Below are 17,284 nucleotides of genomic sequence, written 5' to 3'. Positions count from 1 at the left end.
CCTCACTCACCTAATCAACCTCATGCAGTGCACCTGTCTGCCACACCCACCTCATCAGCACAATCACTCTCACCTGCTCACTCTGCTGCACCTACACCCTGCAGTATTTAAACACCAGTCTCACACACACTCACTGCCAGATCGTTCTCCGCATTATGTCAGACCTTCCAGCGTTATTCCCCGGACTGATTTCCCGTTGCCGACCCTGCCTGCCTGTCTGGACTTACCTGCCTTGCCTGTGCCCCGGTCAACGACTCAGCCCCGAGTTTAGCCTCCGCTTCCTCTGATTTCCGTCTGCCTGATCCCCTGCCTGTTTACCTCTGTGTCATATCCTGCCTGTCTGTATGTTGAGTTCTCCGCTTTGAATAAAGCTCCAGAACTTCATCTGTCTCCTGGTCGTTCTGCTTTTGGGTCCACACCACACTCGGTGACACGGTCCAGGTACAGCCACGATTTATAGAAGCCTGCGAAGCGAGAAAGCACAAAGACTCCAGGGTACAAGCAAGTCAATAAGCGTAATAGTACAGGCAATAATAATAGTAATGTGACTAATAATGATAGTGGTAGTAGTAGTGGGTGTCAGCAGGGCCTCAGTAGGTGGCACGATGACAGTCCAAATATAACCCCGATTCCTGGGAACCTGCGAGGCAAGAAAGCACAAGAACTCCGGGGAAGAAGCAAAATCAGTAATGTGCATAAATAGGAGACACTGGAGAGTTTTACTCTTTGAGGCTCTAATGATATGCTAATGCTCTTTTTTATGGCTCTGTTATTTCTTTATAATCCCTGGAAAGAACTATGACCTTTGATAGTGATCACAGGGATAAAGACGGTTGTTTTGGTACAAATTAAACACGACTGTCCAGCTAACGTTTGAAGAAATCCTCGGAATTAGTTGGCAGTCAGAAAAACATTCAATCCTTTAATAAATCACGGATCTTCTTAAGGGTATGAAGTGTGATGAGGACAGGTGCTCTAATTTAAAACTCTACATGCCATGTGACCTGTGTCACAAGGCATGTGATAACAGCCCCTCAAACACGTATTAGACATGACAGTGAGAAAAATAAATGCAAACATTTACTGAAACAACCAAAAAAAAACAAGAAAAGATATTAAATCATAAGTAAGCTGTAATACTTATATTACATAGGCAAAAAAGAGGCAAATAAACAAACTGAGGACAAAAATAATGAGTAACAATAGTGTATGACCTTGAGCCCTACAATGTGAAAATATTTAAACTGCAGCGCTCCCTTTTTTTATCGTCACACTGTTGTTTTGATTAGCTCAGGTACTTTTGTTGAGTTTTAATAACACAGTAAGTTCTCCATTTAAACCCAAGCACCCAATATTTTTCATCCGTCTTTCATTCTTTGAAACTTTATTCTTGCTACATGAAATTACATTTTATTATGTTCAGCTGACATGCGGACTAAAACTATTTTAGCTATTGTAATTAATCACTTGGGAGTCCACCGACTGTGAGAGGTTAATGAGGGAGGAAGATGTGAGCTCCTGTTTTTAACTACAATCTTGAGGTACTGGTATTTGAGTACTTCTTGCTACTTTATAGTAATACTCCACTACAGGCAAATGTTGTACTTTTACTATTTTTATTTAATTTGGCAGGCCCAGATGTATAACCACAATATAATCACAAATTCAATTCTGATGTTGTGTTCTAGGTAAAGATAACAGATCTCAATGATGTCAAACCTCTCATTGACCGGTCTGTCTGTTAATAATAACAGTAACATGGTTTAATTTGACTCACTGTCAGCACTGTGCGTTGCTGTCCATAAAAGGCGATGGGACACGAGTTGATGTAGATGAGTGAAAACATTTGAGGCCGATAGAGGTCAACCTGGCTGGCAGCAACTACAGAGGGAATGTGAAGGAAAATAATATCACACATCAATTAGTTCTGTTCCTTCCTAATTCACACCTCTGGCTTAAATGAAATGTTTTCCGTGTGTGTTACAATGGGAATCTAAATCCATTAGTAATATATAAGTGTATCATTCAAGTAAAAATCTGGGTTGAAGGCCGAAGTAAAGAAAGCTGCCATCAATGCGGGGGCATTAAACACAAACAGTGATACAGTAATGTGTCCAAAGAGGATTTAATACTTTGAAATTGCTCCATCAAATGTCTTTAAAATTAAGGTTGTATTCTAAAAGACTGAAAACCTTTCAATGGCTGCTCAGCTGCCAGCAGGAGGAGCAGAGCACCTGGCTTCATGATGGAGAACCGGCAGTAAACGGTCGGAGAGCTGGCAGAGAAAAAGTGAATAAAGTGACAGGAAAAACACCTTCTTTAGTCCCTTTCATGCATACAGTAAAGCGGACTGTGTTCATGGTCTGTCAAGCTGAGGAGGGTTATCAAAGGGTTCCTTAATCTATCTTAAATCCACTACATGGACCCGGAGTGATCTCCCTAAGTTGAAGCTAATTCACCAAATAAAGAAACAAGTGTGTAAGCGCAATTTCTCAGGAATAACTGTTTATATTGTTTGAATTTGTTAAAGTACCTAGAGAAATATGTTTGCATATAGTTTTGGGAAATGCTAAATATTTGCTGATTAACTCCTGTATTGAATTGATATGGGTTTGTCGTTGCCTAGCGCACCTCCCGTAGTCATGTGACTAAGAGACAGCAAGTTAAGTATTTTATTGTCAAATTTTCTGTTGTTCAATAAATGAGGGCGGCGGAGCAACACGGTTGTTTTACCGTGACGTGACGTGACGTGCGTCCTTCACGTGTGGTTATAAAAGAAAGTAAGTGCAGAAATATAGGAGAAATGAAGAAGACCAAAGATAGCCACTACAATTACTTTGTGTCATTATTAATATTAGTACTGTGATTCCCTTCCTGTTCTCACTTCCTGTTCTCACTTCCTGTTCTCACTTTAGTTTAACTCTGGAGCTCGTGATGTCGCAGCTTCTTCTTCTCTTCATCTAAAGGTTAGTAAGAGACTCTTTTCTCTGAGGGACTCCTGAAGACTCTTTGGTCTACTAGTATTATTAATAACTAGTATTTATGTAACTTCTTCTGCTGAGACTGAACTCTAAAGTCACTTTGGTTCCTTTCTAAAGATCAAATAAGGACTGAAGAGTTTCTGAGATGTGTTCTGTTCTTCTTCTCTGATCCTCCTCTGAACTCCTCCTCAACTACATGTGTTTATTAAACCAACTGAATACAAATAGAGTCTAAATAAAGTTTAGTATGTTCAGTGTTATATAATGTCCACTGTCTCGCACATCCCTTAAAGGGATACTTCCAGGTCCGGATTTCCTCAGTGAGTCTTCGTTTAGTTATTTGTGGTGAAGGAACAGAACAGTAATTTATGAGCCTATTATTTGGACTAAGTACTATTTAGAATACAATAAAAACTAATATGAAGTACTTTAACTGTGTACTTCTTGAGTTATCTAATGTAAAAGTCCCTTCCAGAGACCAAGATTCAGCCTTTTTGTCTAACTTTGATGTGGAATAAAAAAACACCTTTATTCCATAAGTAGTTTATAACCTTTTTATTTTTGTATGTATGACCTTATAGATGACATGCACCAATAATATAAAGTACTTTAACTGTGTACTTCTTAAGTAATCTAATGTAAAAGTCCCTTGCAGAGACCAGGAATGAGTCACATCTTTATACTTGAATGTTTCCGTTCTCTTTTTTGTTTCCTTACAACAATCTCTTACTGCCACAAATCCACTGATGGAATGTAACTAAGTACATTCACTCAAGTTCTGTACTAAAGTGCATTTTTGTTGTACTTGTATTTTAGCTTTATAATTTCCATTTTCTGCTACTTTATAGTTCTACTCCACCACATTTAGAGGAACCTTAATATTATAATTTTTACTCCACCACATTTATTTAATAACTTCAGTCACTTGTTAGTTTGCAGATCCATATCAGTAATATAAAAATACAAATCAACTAATAATATGATGTATGAAAATTGATGGAGCTACCCAGCAGTATATACATATAGAAGTGAAAAGTGACGTCATCCCCAAAGAAAGGCAGATAAAAAGCCACATGAAGTGTATTCCTCTAGTCTTCAAACAAGCCTAAAGACTAAAGAGCATTGTGAATGTCATTTCTTAGATATGACTCTTCAACATGGAAACTGTCCCATGAGTGTATTTAGTATTGAGTGAATGAGCTCTGTGTGTTTGTCATGATGAAGAGAAATAATGTGTGAGCTCTCCCAGCAGGTTGTTGTGTTGGTGTGAAGGTGTGGACTCTGCTATGAATCAGTGTGAGGACAGAGAGGAGGGAGTCCCTCCCTCTAAAAGCACTCTGTGTGGGGAACATGACAGCCAGACCAAAGGTCAGAGGTGAGAGGACCATCTCTAACTGTCCACCACTCTTCTCCATGTCACACAGTCTTTCATTCACTCACTCTGTTTATCAATATGGGATCAGGATCCATCAGAGACCAGACTGTCCTGGACCTGGACCTGGACCTGAACCCAGCTGTGTGTCCATGAAGAGTGACCGGTCTATGGATACTCATTTCAATTTCAAAGATGGACGCCACTCTGTTGTTCAAAGGTGAGGATTTAAACTGATGATGAAAACAATGATGATGATGATGATGATGATGATAGTGACTCTTAACTAAATATCTAATGTTACCTGTAAGCCACTGAGGGGCAGAACAGGAGAACTTGTTCCAACTGTGTTCTAGGCCTCAAACAAATCCAGTCCAGTGTGCTGTTGTTTTTAGAATGATCCATTTAGTTCACCTTTAACATATGACACAAAGCATTAAATCAGCATTGTTCAATCTAAATTCAGCTATTAAAGAATGGATGACAGGATGCCAGTCAAAACCTACACCAACATGTAATTTATTAAAACGGTTAAATAAAGGATGATATCGGTCAAAACCTGTTTGAGCTCCTCTTTCACCACACCTGAATTCTCATCACCAGCTGCTTACCTATATCCACTTCTATATGAAAATGTTGTTTTCACTGTTGAGTTGTTGTCTGTTACCAGGTTAGGATTTCATTCATTGTCATTGAACAACAGGGTTGCACAATGTTCTTACAGGTGAGAGTCCCATTTGTGTGCAGCAGCAAGTGAGAGAGCAAAGATATTGACCACAGTGAAGATGTTGTTTTTAAAGGCTTAATGCCAACAAATATGGATTGAAGCAGGATATTTAGTTTAGTATTTAGGAAATTATTACATCTGTAGTTTAATATAAAATGAGTTCATGATTGACACACACAGGAGACGGTAGCTCTCTGGATACTGTACGTGTGTTTTTAATCATTAATATAAAGACCAAGCTTCTAGATGGTGTATTTCTAAAGGAATGTAGAGAAAAGATGAACAGAGACACGACACCGACCCTGCAGTCACTTTTCATGTCAACACACACGAAGCAGATCAGTGATTATTTTCAGTATTTCCTCTTCTCGTGGTCGTTTTTATTTAGTTCTGAAGGATGAACGCTCTGCTGCCACACTGGAGACCAACCAGACTCTCTGAACCTGCTGAACATCACCTGAACAGGTGACTCACCTGGAGGAAATCCTGCAGCATGAGCTCCTTCTGCTCTGTGACCCGTAGAGGTCAGCGACGCTCCAAAGGCCTCCAGTCCGTTTAATGACGGACGGCCTTTAGAGTTTTAGGTCATTGTTGAATAAACAGTAGTTATATTAAATCACAGAATTTATCTCTTGTTTCTATCAGGAGGAAGCTGGAACAACCTGAACCCAGCTGTGTGTCCATGAAGAGTGACTGGTCTATGGATCCTCCTTTATCCTTCAAAGATGATCAGAGGTGAGGATTTAAACTGATGGAAAACAAAGTGATGATGTGTTTCTATCAGACTCTCTGTTGTGAGATCTCCAGTTTTTAAACCTTTACTGACTCAGATGAAGTTCTCTGAGCACCAACACTCTTCTTCATTGAAACACATTCACACTGGGAGCTGCCCAGTACAACCAGTCTGACACTGAGACGCTCCACTGGAGCAGCTGGAGGTTCTGGGTGCCTTGCTCCAGGGCTCTTCAGCAGTGTACAGTGAGGGAGGGAGAGCTACATGGAGGGCTTGGTGAGAGCTGTTGGGACTAAACCAAACTGACTGCTGAAGAAAACAGTGAGCTGAAAGACGGAGCTGTTGATTCTCAGTGGGATCAGCAGGACCAGTAGACCTTTACCAGTACAGGGAGTCATCTGATCCACATCCACATATCACTTCATGGACCTTTACCTTGTGTTTGTCTCTGTGTGGACAGACACAATGTGAGCTGATTCTTCATGATTCCTCCACAGAGAGGACCAGGAGAGCTCACAGGTTCCCAGAGGTCAGTCTGCCCAGCAGCATCAAACACACCTGGACTCCATATTTATGGTCTGTACATGTACAACTACTTTTACATCTATTCTGTTCACAATCATCTCCATGCTGCACTTTTTAGACCAGTGGATTGTCAGTCTGTCCAACATGGATCTGATGTTTGGTTCCATGGTTTTAGTTTGTGTCCTTCATATAATATTCTGTTCCAGCTGCTGGAGGAGAACATCCTCACTTTTGTGAAGAACGAGCTGAAGAAGATCCAGAAGGTTGTGAGTTCAGATTACCCAGAATGCTTAGAGAGTCAGAGGGTGGATGAGGAGGTGTTGGACGGTGAGGATGAAGAGCAGAGGAGGAGCAGCAGAGAGGCATTTCTGAAGATCACACTGCACCTCCTGAGGAGAATGAAGCAGGAGGAGCTGGCTGACTGTCTGCAGAGCAGTAAGAGGATTTCTCTAAAGATTTAACATGCTGGATGAATGGGACCTTTACTAATGTCTCAAGAGATGGACCAAAATATATTCATATACTCTTCTTTGAGGATACGACATGTTGAAATCTATTCTTTGACTCATTGATCTTCTTTGTTGTGTGTTCATTCAGGACTTCTTGCTGCAGTTTGTCAGCGTGAACTCAAATCTAACCTGAAGAAGAAGTTCCAGTGTGTGTTTGAGGGGATCGCTAAAGCAGGAAACCCAACCCTTCTGAACCAGATCTACACAGAGCTCTACATCACAGAGGGAGGGACTGCAGAGGTCAATGATGAACATGAGGTCAGACAGATTGAAACAGCATCCAGGAAACCAGACAGACCAGAAACAACCATCAGACAAGAAGACATCTTTAAAGCCTCACCTGGAAGAGAGGAACCAATCAGAACAGTGATGACAAAGGGAGTGGCTGGCATTGGGAAAACAGTCTTAACACAGAAGTTCACTCTGGACTGGGCTGAAGACAAAGCCAACCAGGACATACAGTTCACATTTCCATTCACCTTCAGAGAGCTGAATGTGCTGAAAGAGAAAAAGTACAGCTTGGTGGAACTTGTTCATCACTTCTTCTCTGAAACCAAAGAAGCAGGAATCTGCAGGTTTGAAGAGTTCCCGGTTGTGTTCATCTTTGACGGTCTGGATGAGTGTCGACTTCCTCTGGACTTCCACAACAATGAGATCCTGACTGATGTTACAGAGTCCACCTCAGTGGATGTGCTGCTGACAAACCTCATCAGGGGGAAACTGCTTCCCTCTGCTCGCCTCTGGATAACCACACGACCTGCAGCAGCCAATCAGATCCCTCCTGAGTGTGTTGGCATGGTGACAGAGGTCAGAGGGTTCACTGACCCCCAGAAGGAGGAGTACTTCAGGAAGAGATTCAGTGATAAGAAGCAGGCCAGCAGGATCATCTCCCACATCAAGACCTCACGAAGCCTCCACATCATGTGCCACATCCCAGTCTTCTGCTGGATCACTGCTACAGTTCTGGAGGATGTGTTGAAGACCAGAGAGGGAGGAGAGCTGCCCAAGACCCTGACTGAGATGTACATCCACTTCCTGGTGGTTCAGTCCAAACTGAAGAACGTCAAGTATGATGGAGGAGCTGAGACGGATCCACACTGGAGTCCAGAGAGCAGGAAGATGACTGAGTCTCTGGGAAAACTGGCTTTTGATCAGCTGCAGAAAGGAAACCTGATCTTCTATGAATCCGACCTGACAGAGTGTGGCATCGATATCAGAGCAGCCTCAGTGTACTCAGGAGTGTTCACACAGATCTTTAGAGAGGAGAGAGGACTGTACCAGGACAAGGTGTTCTGCTTCATCCATCTGAGTGTTCAGGAGTTTCTGGCTGCTCTTCATGTCCATCTGACCTTCATCAACTCTGGTGTTGATCTGCTGTCAGAAGAACAAACAACCTCCCGGTGGTCTAAAGTCTTCAGAGACAAACCTAAACTAACACATCTCTACCAGAGTGCTGTGGACAAGGCCTTACAGAGTCCAAATGGACACCTGGACTTGTTCCTCCGCTTCCTCCTGGGTCTTTCACTGCAGACCAATCAGACTCTCCTACGAGGTCTGCTGACACAGACAGGAAGTAGCTCACAGACCAATCAGGAAACAGTCCAGTTCATCAAGAAGAAGATCGACGAGGATCTCTCTGCAGAGAAAAGCATCAATCTGTTCCACTGTCTGAATGAACTGAATGATGGTTCTCTAGTGGAGGAGATCCAACAGTCCCTGAGTTCAGGACGTCTCTCCACAGATAAACTGTCTCCTGCTCAGTGGTCAGCTCTGGTCTTCATCTTACTGTCATCAGAAAAAGATCTGGACGTGTTTGACCTGAAGAAATACTCTGCTTCAGAGGAGGCTCTTCTGAGGCTGCTGCCAGTGGTCAAAGCCTCCAACAAAGCTCTGTAAGTCCAGAGAGAGTTAGATTCATATATCAAAACTTTAATACACTCCGGAATTTTCTTATTCCCTACTTATTGTTTTTTTTTGCTCATTTGTTGTCTCTTCAGACTGAGTGCTGTAACCTCTCAGAGAGAAGCTGTGAAGCTCTGTCCTCAGTCCTCAGCTCCCAGTCCTCTAGTCTGAGAGAGCTGGACCTGAGTAACAACAACCTGCAGGATTCAGGAGTGAAGCTGCTGTCTGCTGGACTGGAGAGTCCACACTGTAAACTGGAAACTCTCAGGTCAGATCAAGTTAGTTTGTCTTCAATGATTTAAATGTGTCTCTAAACTATCAGCTCCATGCAGTGTAAACAGCCTCTCTCTTTCTGAATCTTTGAATCAGGAAGTTCATCAGAAAAATTTCAGATTTGTATTTAACACAGAACTATGGAACAACAGGAAATAATCTCAGAGACTAAACTAGAGTCAAAACTTTTTTGTGAATTCATGTTTGTTTTTCCATCCCATCCTGACCTTTACAGACAATACTACAGATTAAAAACGATCCTGGATTTGTAGAGCACAAAATGCATCACAATTTCATCCTTGTTTATGCTTTAGAGTAGAATGAAAAACAAATTTTATCCACTGAAAAATGAATGATCTGTCTCTTCAGTGAAAATAAAGAGAAATTTTTGAATGTCTGTCTCTACAGTGACATCTGCTGAGAGTTTGATGGTTGTTTATTTCTGCTTTAGAGCTGGAAACGACTCTTCTCAGTAATGAAGTTTAATTTGTGTTTTTCAAACTTTGTCTCTCTCTCTCTCTCTCTCTCTCTCTCTGTGAAGAAGATCATTATAGTCCCCTTGCTGCTCACAATGTTTTCTTGTTTAAAAATGTGAAGCTGGAAAAGCTTGAATTTGTTTTAAATGCTGTTCAAAAATAAGATAAGATAAGATAATCCTTTATGAGTCCCACAGTGGGGAAATTTGCAGGATTACAGCAGCAGAGAGGATACTGCAAACAAAACATAGTAAAAAACAAGATCAAAACAAGTATTGTCACAGTAAATTAGTAATAAAATAAAGAATAATAAATAAGTAAAAAATCCCAAATAACTAAAATATTATATAAACAGAATGAAAATTTTAGTATTGTACAGTGTATTCACATATTTTTAATTTCACAGATTTATATAGTAGTTTTTTGTAGTTGACCTGGGTCTCTCCTTCACACACCATTGGTTGGAGCCTGAAGCAGAAGGAAGCTGAACAGAGCTGGCAGTGTCCTGCATGGGGTATAATATAATGTTGTCCATAGGGATGACAGCTTAAATCATCCTCCTTCTCCCACCACTTCCACTGTATCTAGTACAGACACCCAAGTAACTGAAAGCCTTCTTAACCAGTTTGTTAAGTCTCTTCTGAAAGACTGTCTTGCTGTTGAACATGCTGCTCCAGCAACCACTCCATAGAAGATGGCTTTGCCACCAGAGTTCTTTGAGAGAGGTCCTCAGACAGACTCCCTGCATCAAAGACCTCAATCTTCAGCATTTTAGAGTCTACTCTGATATGATTTTGTAATGTCTTGCATGATTGTTGAGAATGAAAAGACTGAGCCAGCTGTAACCTCTCAGAGAGAACTGAAACAACATTATTTTGTTAGTCTTTCAGCTCCCAGTCCTAAGTCTTGAGATTGTGACCTGACCAAATTTGAATGGATTGTTAACTCAAAGTTCCCTGTCTTGATGAGTCTCTCGTTAAAGTGTAGCACCTGTAAATGTCCAGAAAAGTTGTCAGTTTGATGAAAAAGTGATGAAAATGCACACAAAAATCAATCACACTGACTTCCGGTTTCTGTTTGGGTCCCTGTTCTCTCTCTCAATCAGAGATGTCTTCAATGATGTAAATGTGTCTCTAAAACTACTCCTTGCAGTGTAAACAGCTCTCTTTTTTTTTAAGTCCACATGATTTCTTCATGTGCATAGCAAATGTTTTGAAACATCTAGTCAAATGCACTTGCAAACTTATTGGAAAATTTGTAGGCGCTAACAGAGCAATTTCAAATGGTAAAAAGTCACATGTGATACAAAATATTTTTTTACATCAATATTACATGTTTGTGAGAAGATCCAAGTTTATGAGCATGAAAACAAGCCACAGAAAAATCAATCCTTTTTCATGAAACAAAAACAAAACAGGGTTCACAGAGAAAACTAACAATATCCTGATGATGCATCTTAACAAGGTTTAATGTTATGTTTACCAAATTTGAATGACCTGGTTCACTGCTAGAGCAGTAAATCAAAGTATAAACTTGTCTTTCCTTTTGTCAGTAGGTCGCTATGCTTTGATGTGTTTTTTTGCATTGGAATCTGTTCAGACCTGAACCAGCATCATGCACAAGATATTTTTGATTTTTCCAGATTACTCAGACTATGTACCTTCTGAGTCTACAACAACTTCCTTTTTCATGGCTGACAGCAGCACAGTTGCCACAAAATAATAATAAGAAACATTTGAAGAACAATAGGTCCTATGATCTGACTAGAAGTGCTTGAATTTGTTTTAAATAATAAACACTAAACAGTTTCAAGATAATCCTTAGTGATAGCCTGAAGTTGTCGGGTGACATTTGCAGGATTACAGCAAAAGGATTTTGTTCTTTCTGACATACTTTAAAAAACAGATTATCAGATTTCATTTAAACAGTAAATGTTATTTTTTTCTTCTTGTTGATTGTTGTCTCTTCAGACTGAGTGGCTGTAAACTCTCAGAGAGAAGCTGTGAAGCTCTGTCCTCAGTCCTCAGCTCCCAGTCCTCTAGTCTGAGAGAGCTGGACCTTGTAACAACGACCTGCAGGATTCAGGAGTGAAGCTCTGTCTGCTGGAATGGAGAGTCCCACTGTCTGCTGGTCAGACAACCTTCCTTGTCTCTCTCAGCTCTTTTTTTTAAACTGAGTCAGGAAGACAACAGAAAAACTTGAACAATAAATATCCACCCATAATCCCTATAGTGAAACTACAGTACTTCCTGTATACAGTAGAGTATACTGAACCTAAACTGTATCGTGTTTAGTGTAGAACAGCAAGTATTTTATCCACTTTCACTGAACAAATGATCTTTGTTCTACTTCTTACAGACTCATTATCAAAGAGGATTTCATTTTAACACAAATATCATTTTTTCTTCTTGTTGATGTCTCTTCAGACTGAGTGTCTGTAACCTCTCAGAGAGAAGCTGTGAAGCTCTGTCCTCAGTCCTCAGCTCCCAGTCCTCTAGTCTGAGAGAGCTGGACCTGAGTAACAACGACCTGCAGGATTCAGGAGTGAAGCTGCTGTCTGCTGGACTGGAGAGTCCACACTGTAAACTGGAAACTCTCAGGTCAGATCAAGTTAGTTTGTATTCAGTGATGTAAATGTGTCTCTAAACTATCAGCTCCATGCAGTGTAAACAGCCTCTCTCTTTCTGAATCTTTGAATTAGTTCATCAGGATTTCATAAACCTCTTTTTCACCAGGAAATGAACCAGAACTATGGAACCAGAGGAACTAATCTCAGAGACTAAACTAGAGTCCAAAAGTCCTTTTTGTGAATTCCTGTTTGTTTTTCCATCCCATCTTAAGAACCTTGTAGAACAGACAAACTTGATCCACAGCGGATTAAAAAACGATGGTGGAGTTTGAAACATAATTCACATTCACAATAAAACATCACAGGGTCATCCTGTTGTTGCTCTTATTTATGCTTTATGATGTTATGTTTGATATAATTAATGAATGAAAAGGAGAAATGCAGAGGTGGAAAGAGACTGAAAACTTGAATGTCTGTCTCTACAGTGACGATCTGCTGAGAGTTTGATGGTTGTTTATTTCTGCTTTAGAACGTAACCGACATGAAATCAGTATATGAAGTTTAATTTGTGTTTTTAGCCCCCTTTATGATGTTATGTTTGATATAATTAATGAATGGAAAGGAGAAATGCAGAGGTGGAAAGAGACTGAAAACTTGAATGTCTGTCTCTACAGTGACGATCTGCTGAGAGTTTGATGGTTGTTTATTTCTAACCGACATGAAATCAGTATATGAAGTTTAATTTCTCTCTCTCTCTCTCTCTCTCTCTCTCTCATTAGCTCACTCGTCCCCTCTGCTGGTCACAACTCCTTGTTCTCTCTTTTTTTTAAACGAGTCGGGAAGACAACAGAAACGCTTGAATTTGTTTTAAACGCTAATGAACAACAATAAATAAGATAAGATAATCCTTTATGAGTCCCTGCAGCGGGGACATTTGCAGGATTACAGCAGCAGAGAGGATAGTGCAAACAAGATACATAGTAAAAAACAAGATCAAAACAAGTATTATAAATAAGTAAATAAGTAATAACACAGTAAAGAATAATAAATAAGTAAAAAATAAACTTAAAAAATCCACAATAACTAAAATATTATATAAACAGACAGAATCATTTTAGTATTGCAGTGGATTTCACATATTTTTATAATACACAGATTTATATAGTCAGTCTTTTTGTATGTGTGGTCTACTGGGAGCAGAGATGGTTGTGCAGCCTGACAGCAGCAGGAAGGAAGGACCTGCAGTACCTCTCCTTAATAATAATATAAATATAAATATCCACCCCTCATCCTGATAGTGATACTACAGTACTTCCTGTGTACAGTAGAATACACTGAACCTACATTGTATCGTGTTTAGTGTAGAACAGCAAGTATTTTATCCACTTTCACTAAAGAAATGATCTTTGTTCCTTCTGGTTCTACTTTAGTACAGACTCATTATCAAAGAGGATTTCATTTTAACACAAATATTAATTTTTCTTCTTGTTGATTGTTGTCTCTTCAGACTGAGTGTCTGTAACCTCTCAGAGAGAAGCTGTGAAGCTCTGTCCTCAGTCCTCAGCTCCCAGTCCTCTAGTCTGAGAGAGCTGGACCTGAGTAACAACGACCTGCAGGATTCAGGAGTGAAGCTGCTGTCTGCTGGACTGGAGAGTCCACACTGTAAACTGGAAACTCTCAGGTCAGGATTCAATTAATGTCCACTTAAATCCTGATTTACATTAATGGGTAAACTTGTAACCTTCATCAGATTATCACTGCTTGTGTGATTTCAATCACATATTACATTTTAATATATTTCTATAAACATATAATAGATTGTTTCTTCTCACTCTGCTGTTATGATTTGAAATATCAAAAACCAGTGATACCAGTAATGTTGTCAGATTGTTGATGGACATTAGTGGGTGTTTGGTTGTGACTAGAAACCAATCAGTACCAATGTTAATGGAACCCCACAGTAGCCGACAGTATCTCAGTACTGCAGAAACCTTCCAGCCCTCACAGTTCCCTCAGATCATGTGACATGTGTGTTGTTTGGTGTGTTTGCAGGCTGTCAGGCTGTCTGATCACAGAGGAAGGCTGTGCTTCTCTGGACTCAGCTCTGAGCTCCAACCCCTCCCATCTGAGAGAGCTGGACCTGAGCTACAATCATCCAGGAGACTCAGGAGTGAAGCTGCTGTCTGCTGGACTGGAGGATCCACACTGGAGACTGGAAACTCTCAGGTATGAAGAGGCCTGCTGCAGCCACAGACAATCAGTCTGATAGAGGAGGTAGAGCTGGTTAATATGACCCTGACACACCAAGCTGACCTCAAACTACCAGAGACTCATCAAACTGTTTCAGACGATCAATACAGACAGAAGTAGTCAGGGAACAGTAGCCAGGATGAGCCAGAACAGGGAGGGAAGGTGATGAAACTGTTGTTTTTCTGGAGCGTTGTCTTGTTTCAACATTAGAAAATAGGACAGTGGTGTATCCTGACACGTTGACGGCCATCATGGTGGGTTGACATGCCTCAACGTCGTCACGCTGCAGGTTTGTGGGCTCATATCAAACAATAGTTGGATGATTTGATGCTCTTCATCTGCCACCAGTGTGTGTTGTCCTTTAGTCCAGACATTATTGTGAAAAGACAAACAGACAAAGAATCAACCTGTTTAAACCGTCTTGATAAATCATCACAATAGGAATGTTTTGCTGTTTTAAAGGAGTTCAGCTTCACCTGGTTTTGGTTTGTTTTGCACTGAGAGCGAGTTCCCTGGTTGATAAGAGTCGACTTGTTGAAACTACAGGTGACAGTCGACCACAGACGCTCAGTGGAGAACCAACAGCTGATTGTGGACATGGTGTGTCAGAGCCCAAAGAGGTTTATTTAGGACTGGACCAAAGTTATAGGGGGACACAGGCAGTGCTCTGTGGCTGCAGACGGACTTGAACTGTAATATTCTAAACCTCCAGATTACAGATAATAGAAACCAGTGTTGACTGTTGCTAGGAGACGGGATGTGAACAGCAGTGTCAAAGTCAGACACTTTGTACATCCAACCATCCACCCCGACCTCCTCCATCAGAGGTTTTGTGGTGCTGTAGTGATTTCAGGCTACTTTCTCCTTTACTTCTGAGAGACAACAGTCATTATAACACAAACACAAGAGGTCGCTTGTCAGGACCAAAACATCCAACAATCAATATTTCTTTATTTACAACCGATCAGCTGACTCTGTGTAATGGTGAAGAGTCGTGTGGTGGTGATGAACCCACAGATAATTGTCTCCATCTCTGCAGCTCTACAGAGCTTTTTAGCCTCTTTTAGCTCCTAGTTTTGGTTTCTGCAGCACATTGTTTTGTTTGGTTCAGTCTCAGTGTTTCCAGCAGCTGTTTTCATCCAACAAGCTGTGATGAAGCCTCTGTACACTACCTGCTCAGCAGCAAACAGCAGACAGACTCAGTTAGAGACTAGCTGGTGAACATAGTGGAGCATTTAGCAGCTAAAGAGACAGATATTTCCCTCAGGAGGTGGTGGAGACCAAAAACAGAGCTAAAAGAGAGAGAATATTGGACTTCCATTCATCAGGTGACACAAACACAAAGACTCCTGATGAATCATCATTTTGATCTGATATCATGAATAAGTGAACATAATGTTGTCATCGGCCAATCAGAAGAAGCTCCATGAAGTAAAAGAATATCATGTGATTAATAATAAGTGCTCCATGTGAACATGAATACAAAGCTCTGTGTATGAGACGATGTAATGTCCATGTTTCCATGCTGCTCTGACCCCCCTCCTCCTTTCAGGGTGGAGCCTGCTGGAGTCCGATGGTTCAGACCAGGTCTGAGGAAGTGTAAGTGTGCTTTGAATCTGACTCATGAAAACAAAGCAGCACACATTCAACCATCTTCAAACTGTGACATCACTCATTCACATCTCTGATGTCATCATCACAGTGTCAACAGATGAACAGATGATAGATTAATAACTGCAGCTGTATTGTGTCTTGTTCTCTCCATCAGATTCCTGTGAACTCACACTCGACACAAACACAGTGAACAGAAACCTCAAACTGTCTGACAACAACAGGAAGGTGACATGTGTGGAGGAGGATCAGTCATATCCTGATCATCCAGACAGATTTGACCACTGTCCTCAGCTGCTGTGTAGAACTGGTCTGACTGGTCGCTGTTACTGGGAGGTCGAGTGGAGAGGAGACGTTCATATATCAGTGAGTTACAGAGGAATCAGAAGGAGAGGAGACAGTGATGACTGTTGGTTTGGAAGGAATGATCAGTCCTGGAGTCTGTTCTGCTCTGATAATGGTTGCTTTGTCTATCACAATAAGACAATAACACATCCATCTCCTCCTCCTCCTCCTCCTCCTCCTCTGGTAGAGTAGCAGTGTATGTGGACTGTCCTGCTGGCTCTCTGTCCTTCTACAGAGTCTCCTCTGACACACTGATCCACCTCCACACCTTCAACACCACATTCACTGAACCTCTTTATCCTGGGTTTGGGTTTGGGTTTCTGGTCATCTGGTTCCTCAGTGTCTCTGTGTTCTCTGTAGGAGGGAGAGTCTCCTCCTGGTAGAGAAACTTTCTCTCTGCTGACCAGATAGTTCAGTCTGTACAGGATCACACACAGCTGATGTTAGTTAGTACCAACCTGATCTCTCAGTGGTTGTAAATGCAGTCTGAGCAGGTGAGGGGTACCTGAGCTGGTCTGGACTCTGGGGGGTTGAGAGCTCTCTGGGACTTGTGGTGTTGCAGATGGATGGCTGAAAGAGCTGAGCGAGGTCCATGTAATTACCTGAAATGATCAGTTGTCTGAGAGAAGGTGTGAAACATGTTTTACTTTGTGTATAAAACTGAACTTTGTTGTCTTGAAACATTTGTTTGTGTGAAGAAAAACCTACGAATGTCAAACAAGAGTCTTTCTGGATCAAATTCATCATCTGTGGGAAAATAATCACAATGTGTAAAGAGTTGTTTTGATTAGAACAAACTAAATTGTCCTAGGCTAAAGGAGATAGGAAAGGAAACATTGAAGCCCCTGTCCTCAGCATCTAGAGCAGGGGTATTCAATTAAAATTCAGTGTGGTCCATTTAGAGAGAATTTCCTCTTGCGGAGGTCCTGAACATCAAAATGTCTTACTTGTGCTATGATTTAGTGCCATATATATTGCCTAGCAGTTGTATCAATGTATGTATGTAGTCAC

The 17,284-nt window shown here is 41.0% G+C and overlaps 1 protein-coding gene across 1 annotated transcript; it reads left to right on the top strand.

The window, feature by feature from the left end:
- The first annotated feature begins 2,915 nt into the window (after positions 1-2,915).
- Positions 2,916-17,073, top strand: LOC129096515 (NLR family CARD domain-containing protein 3-like). The gene is given in 13 exon segments (XM_054605318.1): positions 2,916-2,966; positions 4,234-4,356; positions 4,445-4,573; positions 5,726-5,815; positions 6,311-6,389; positions 6,545-6,773; positions 6,936-8,739; positions 11,925-12,098; positions 13,575-13,748; positions 14,120-14,293; positions 15,870-15,916; positions 16,086-16,447; positions 16,450-17,073. Coding segments are annotated over 12 exon segments (3,558 nt in total). The 5' UTR covers positions 2,916-2,966; positions 4,234-4,267; the 3' UTR covers positions 16,657-17,073.
- Positions 17,074-17,284: the final 211 nt, after the last annotated feature.

The sequence above is a fragment of the Anoplopoma fimbria genome, chromosome 9 (genome assembly GCF_027596085.1).
Source record: "Anoplopoma fimbria isolate UVic2021 breed Golden Eagle Sablefish chromosome 9, Afim_UVic_2022, whole genome shotgun sequence".
Lineage (NCBI taxonomy): Eukaryota > Metazoa > Chordata > Actinopteri > Perciformes > Anoplopomatidae > Anoplopoma > Anoplopoma fimbria.
Note: the sequence above shows the minus strand (reverse complement) of the source record. Positions and strands in the feature narration are given on the sequence as shown.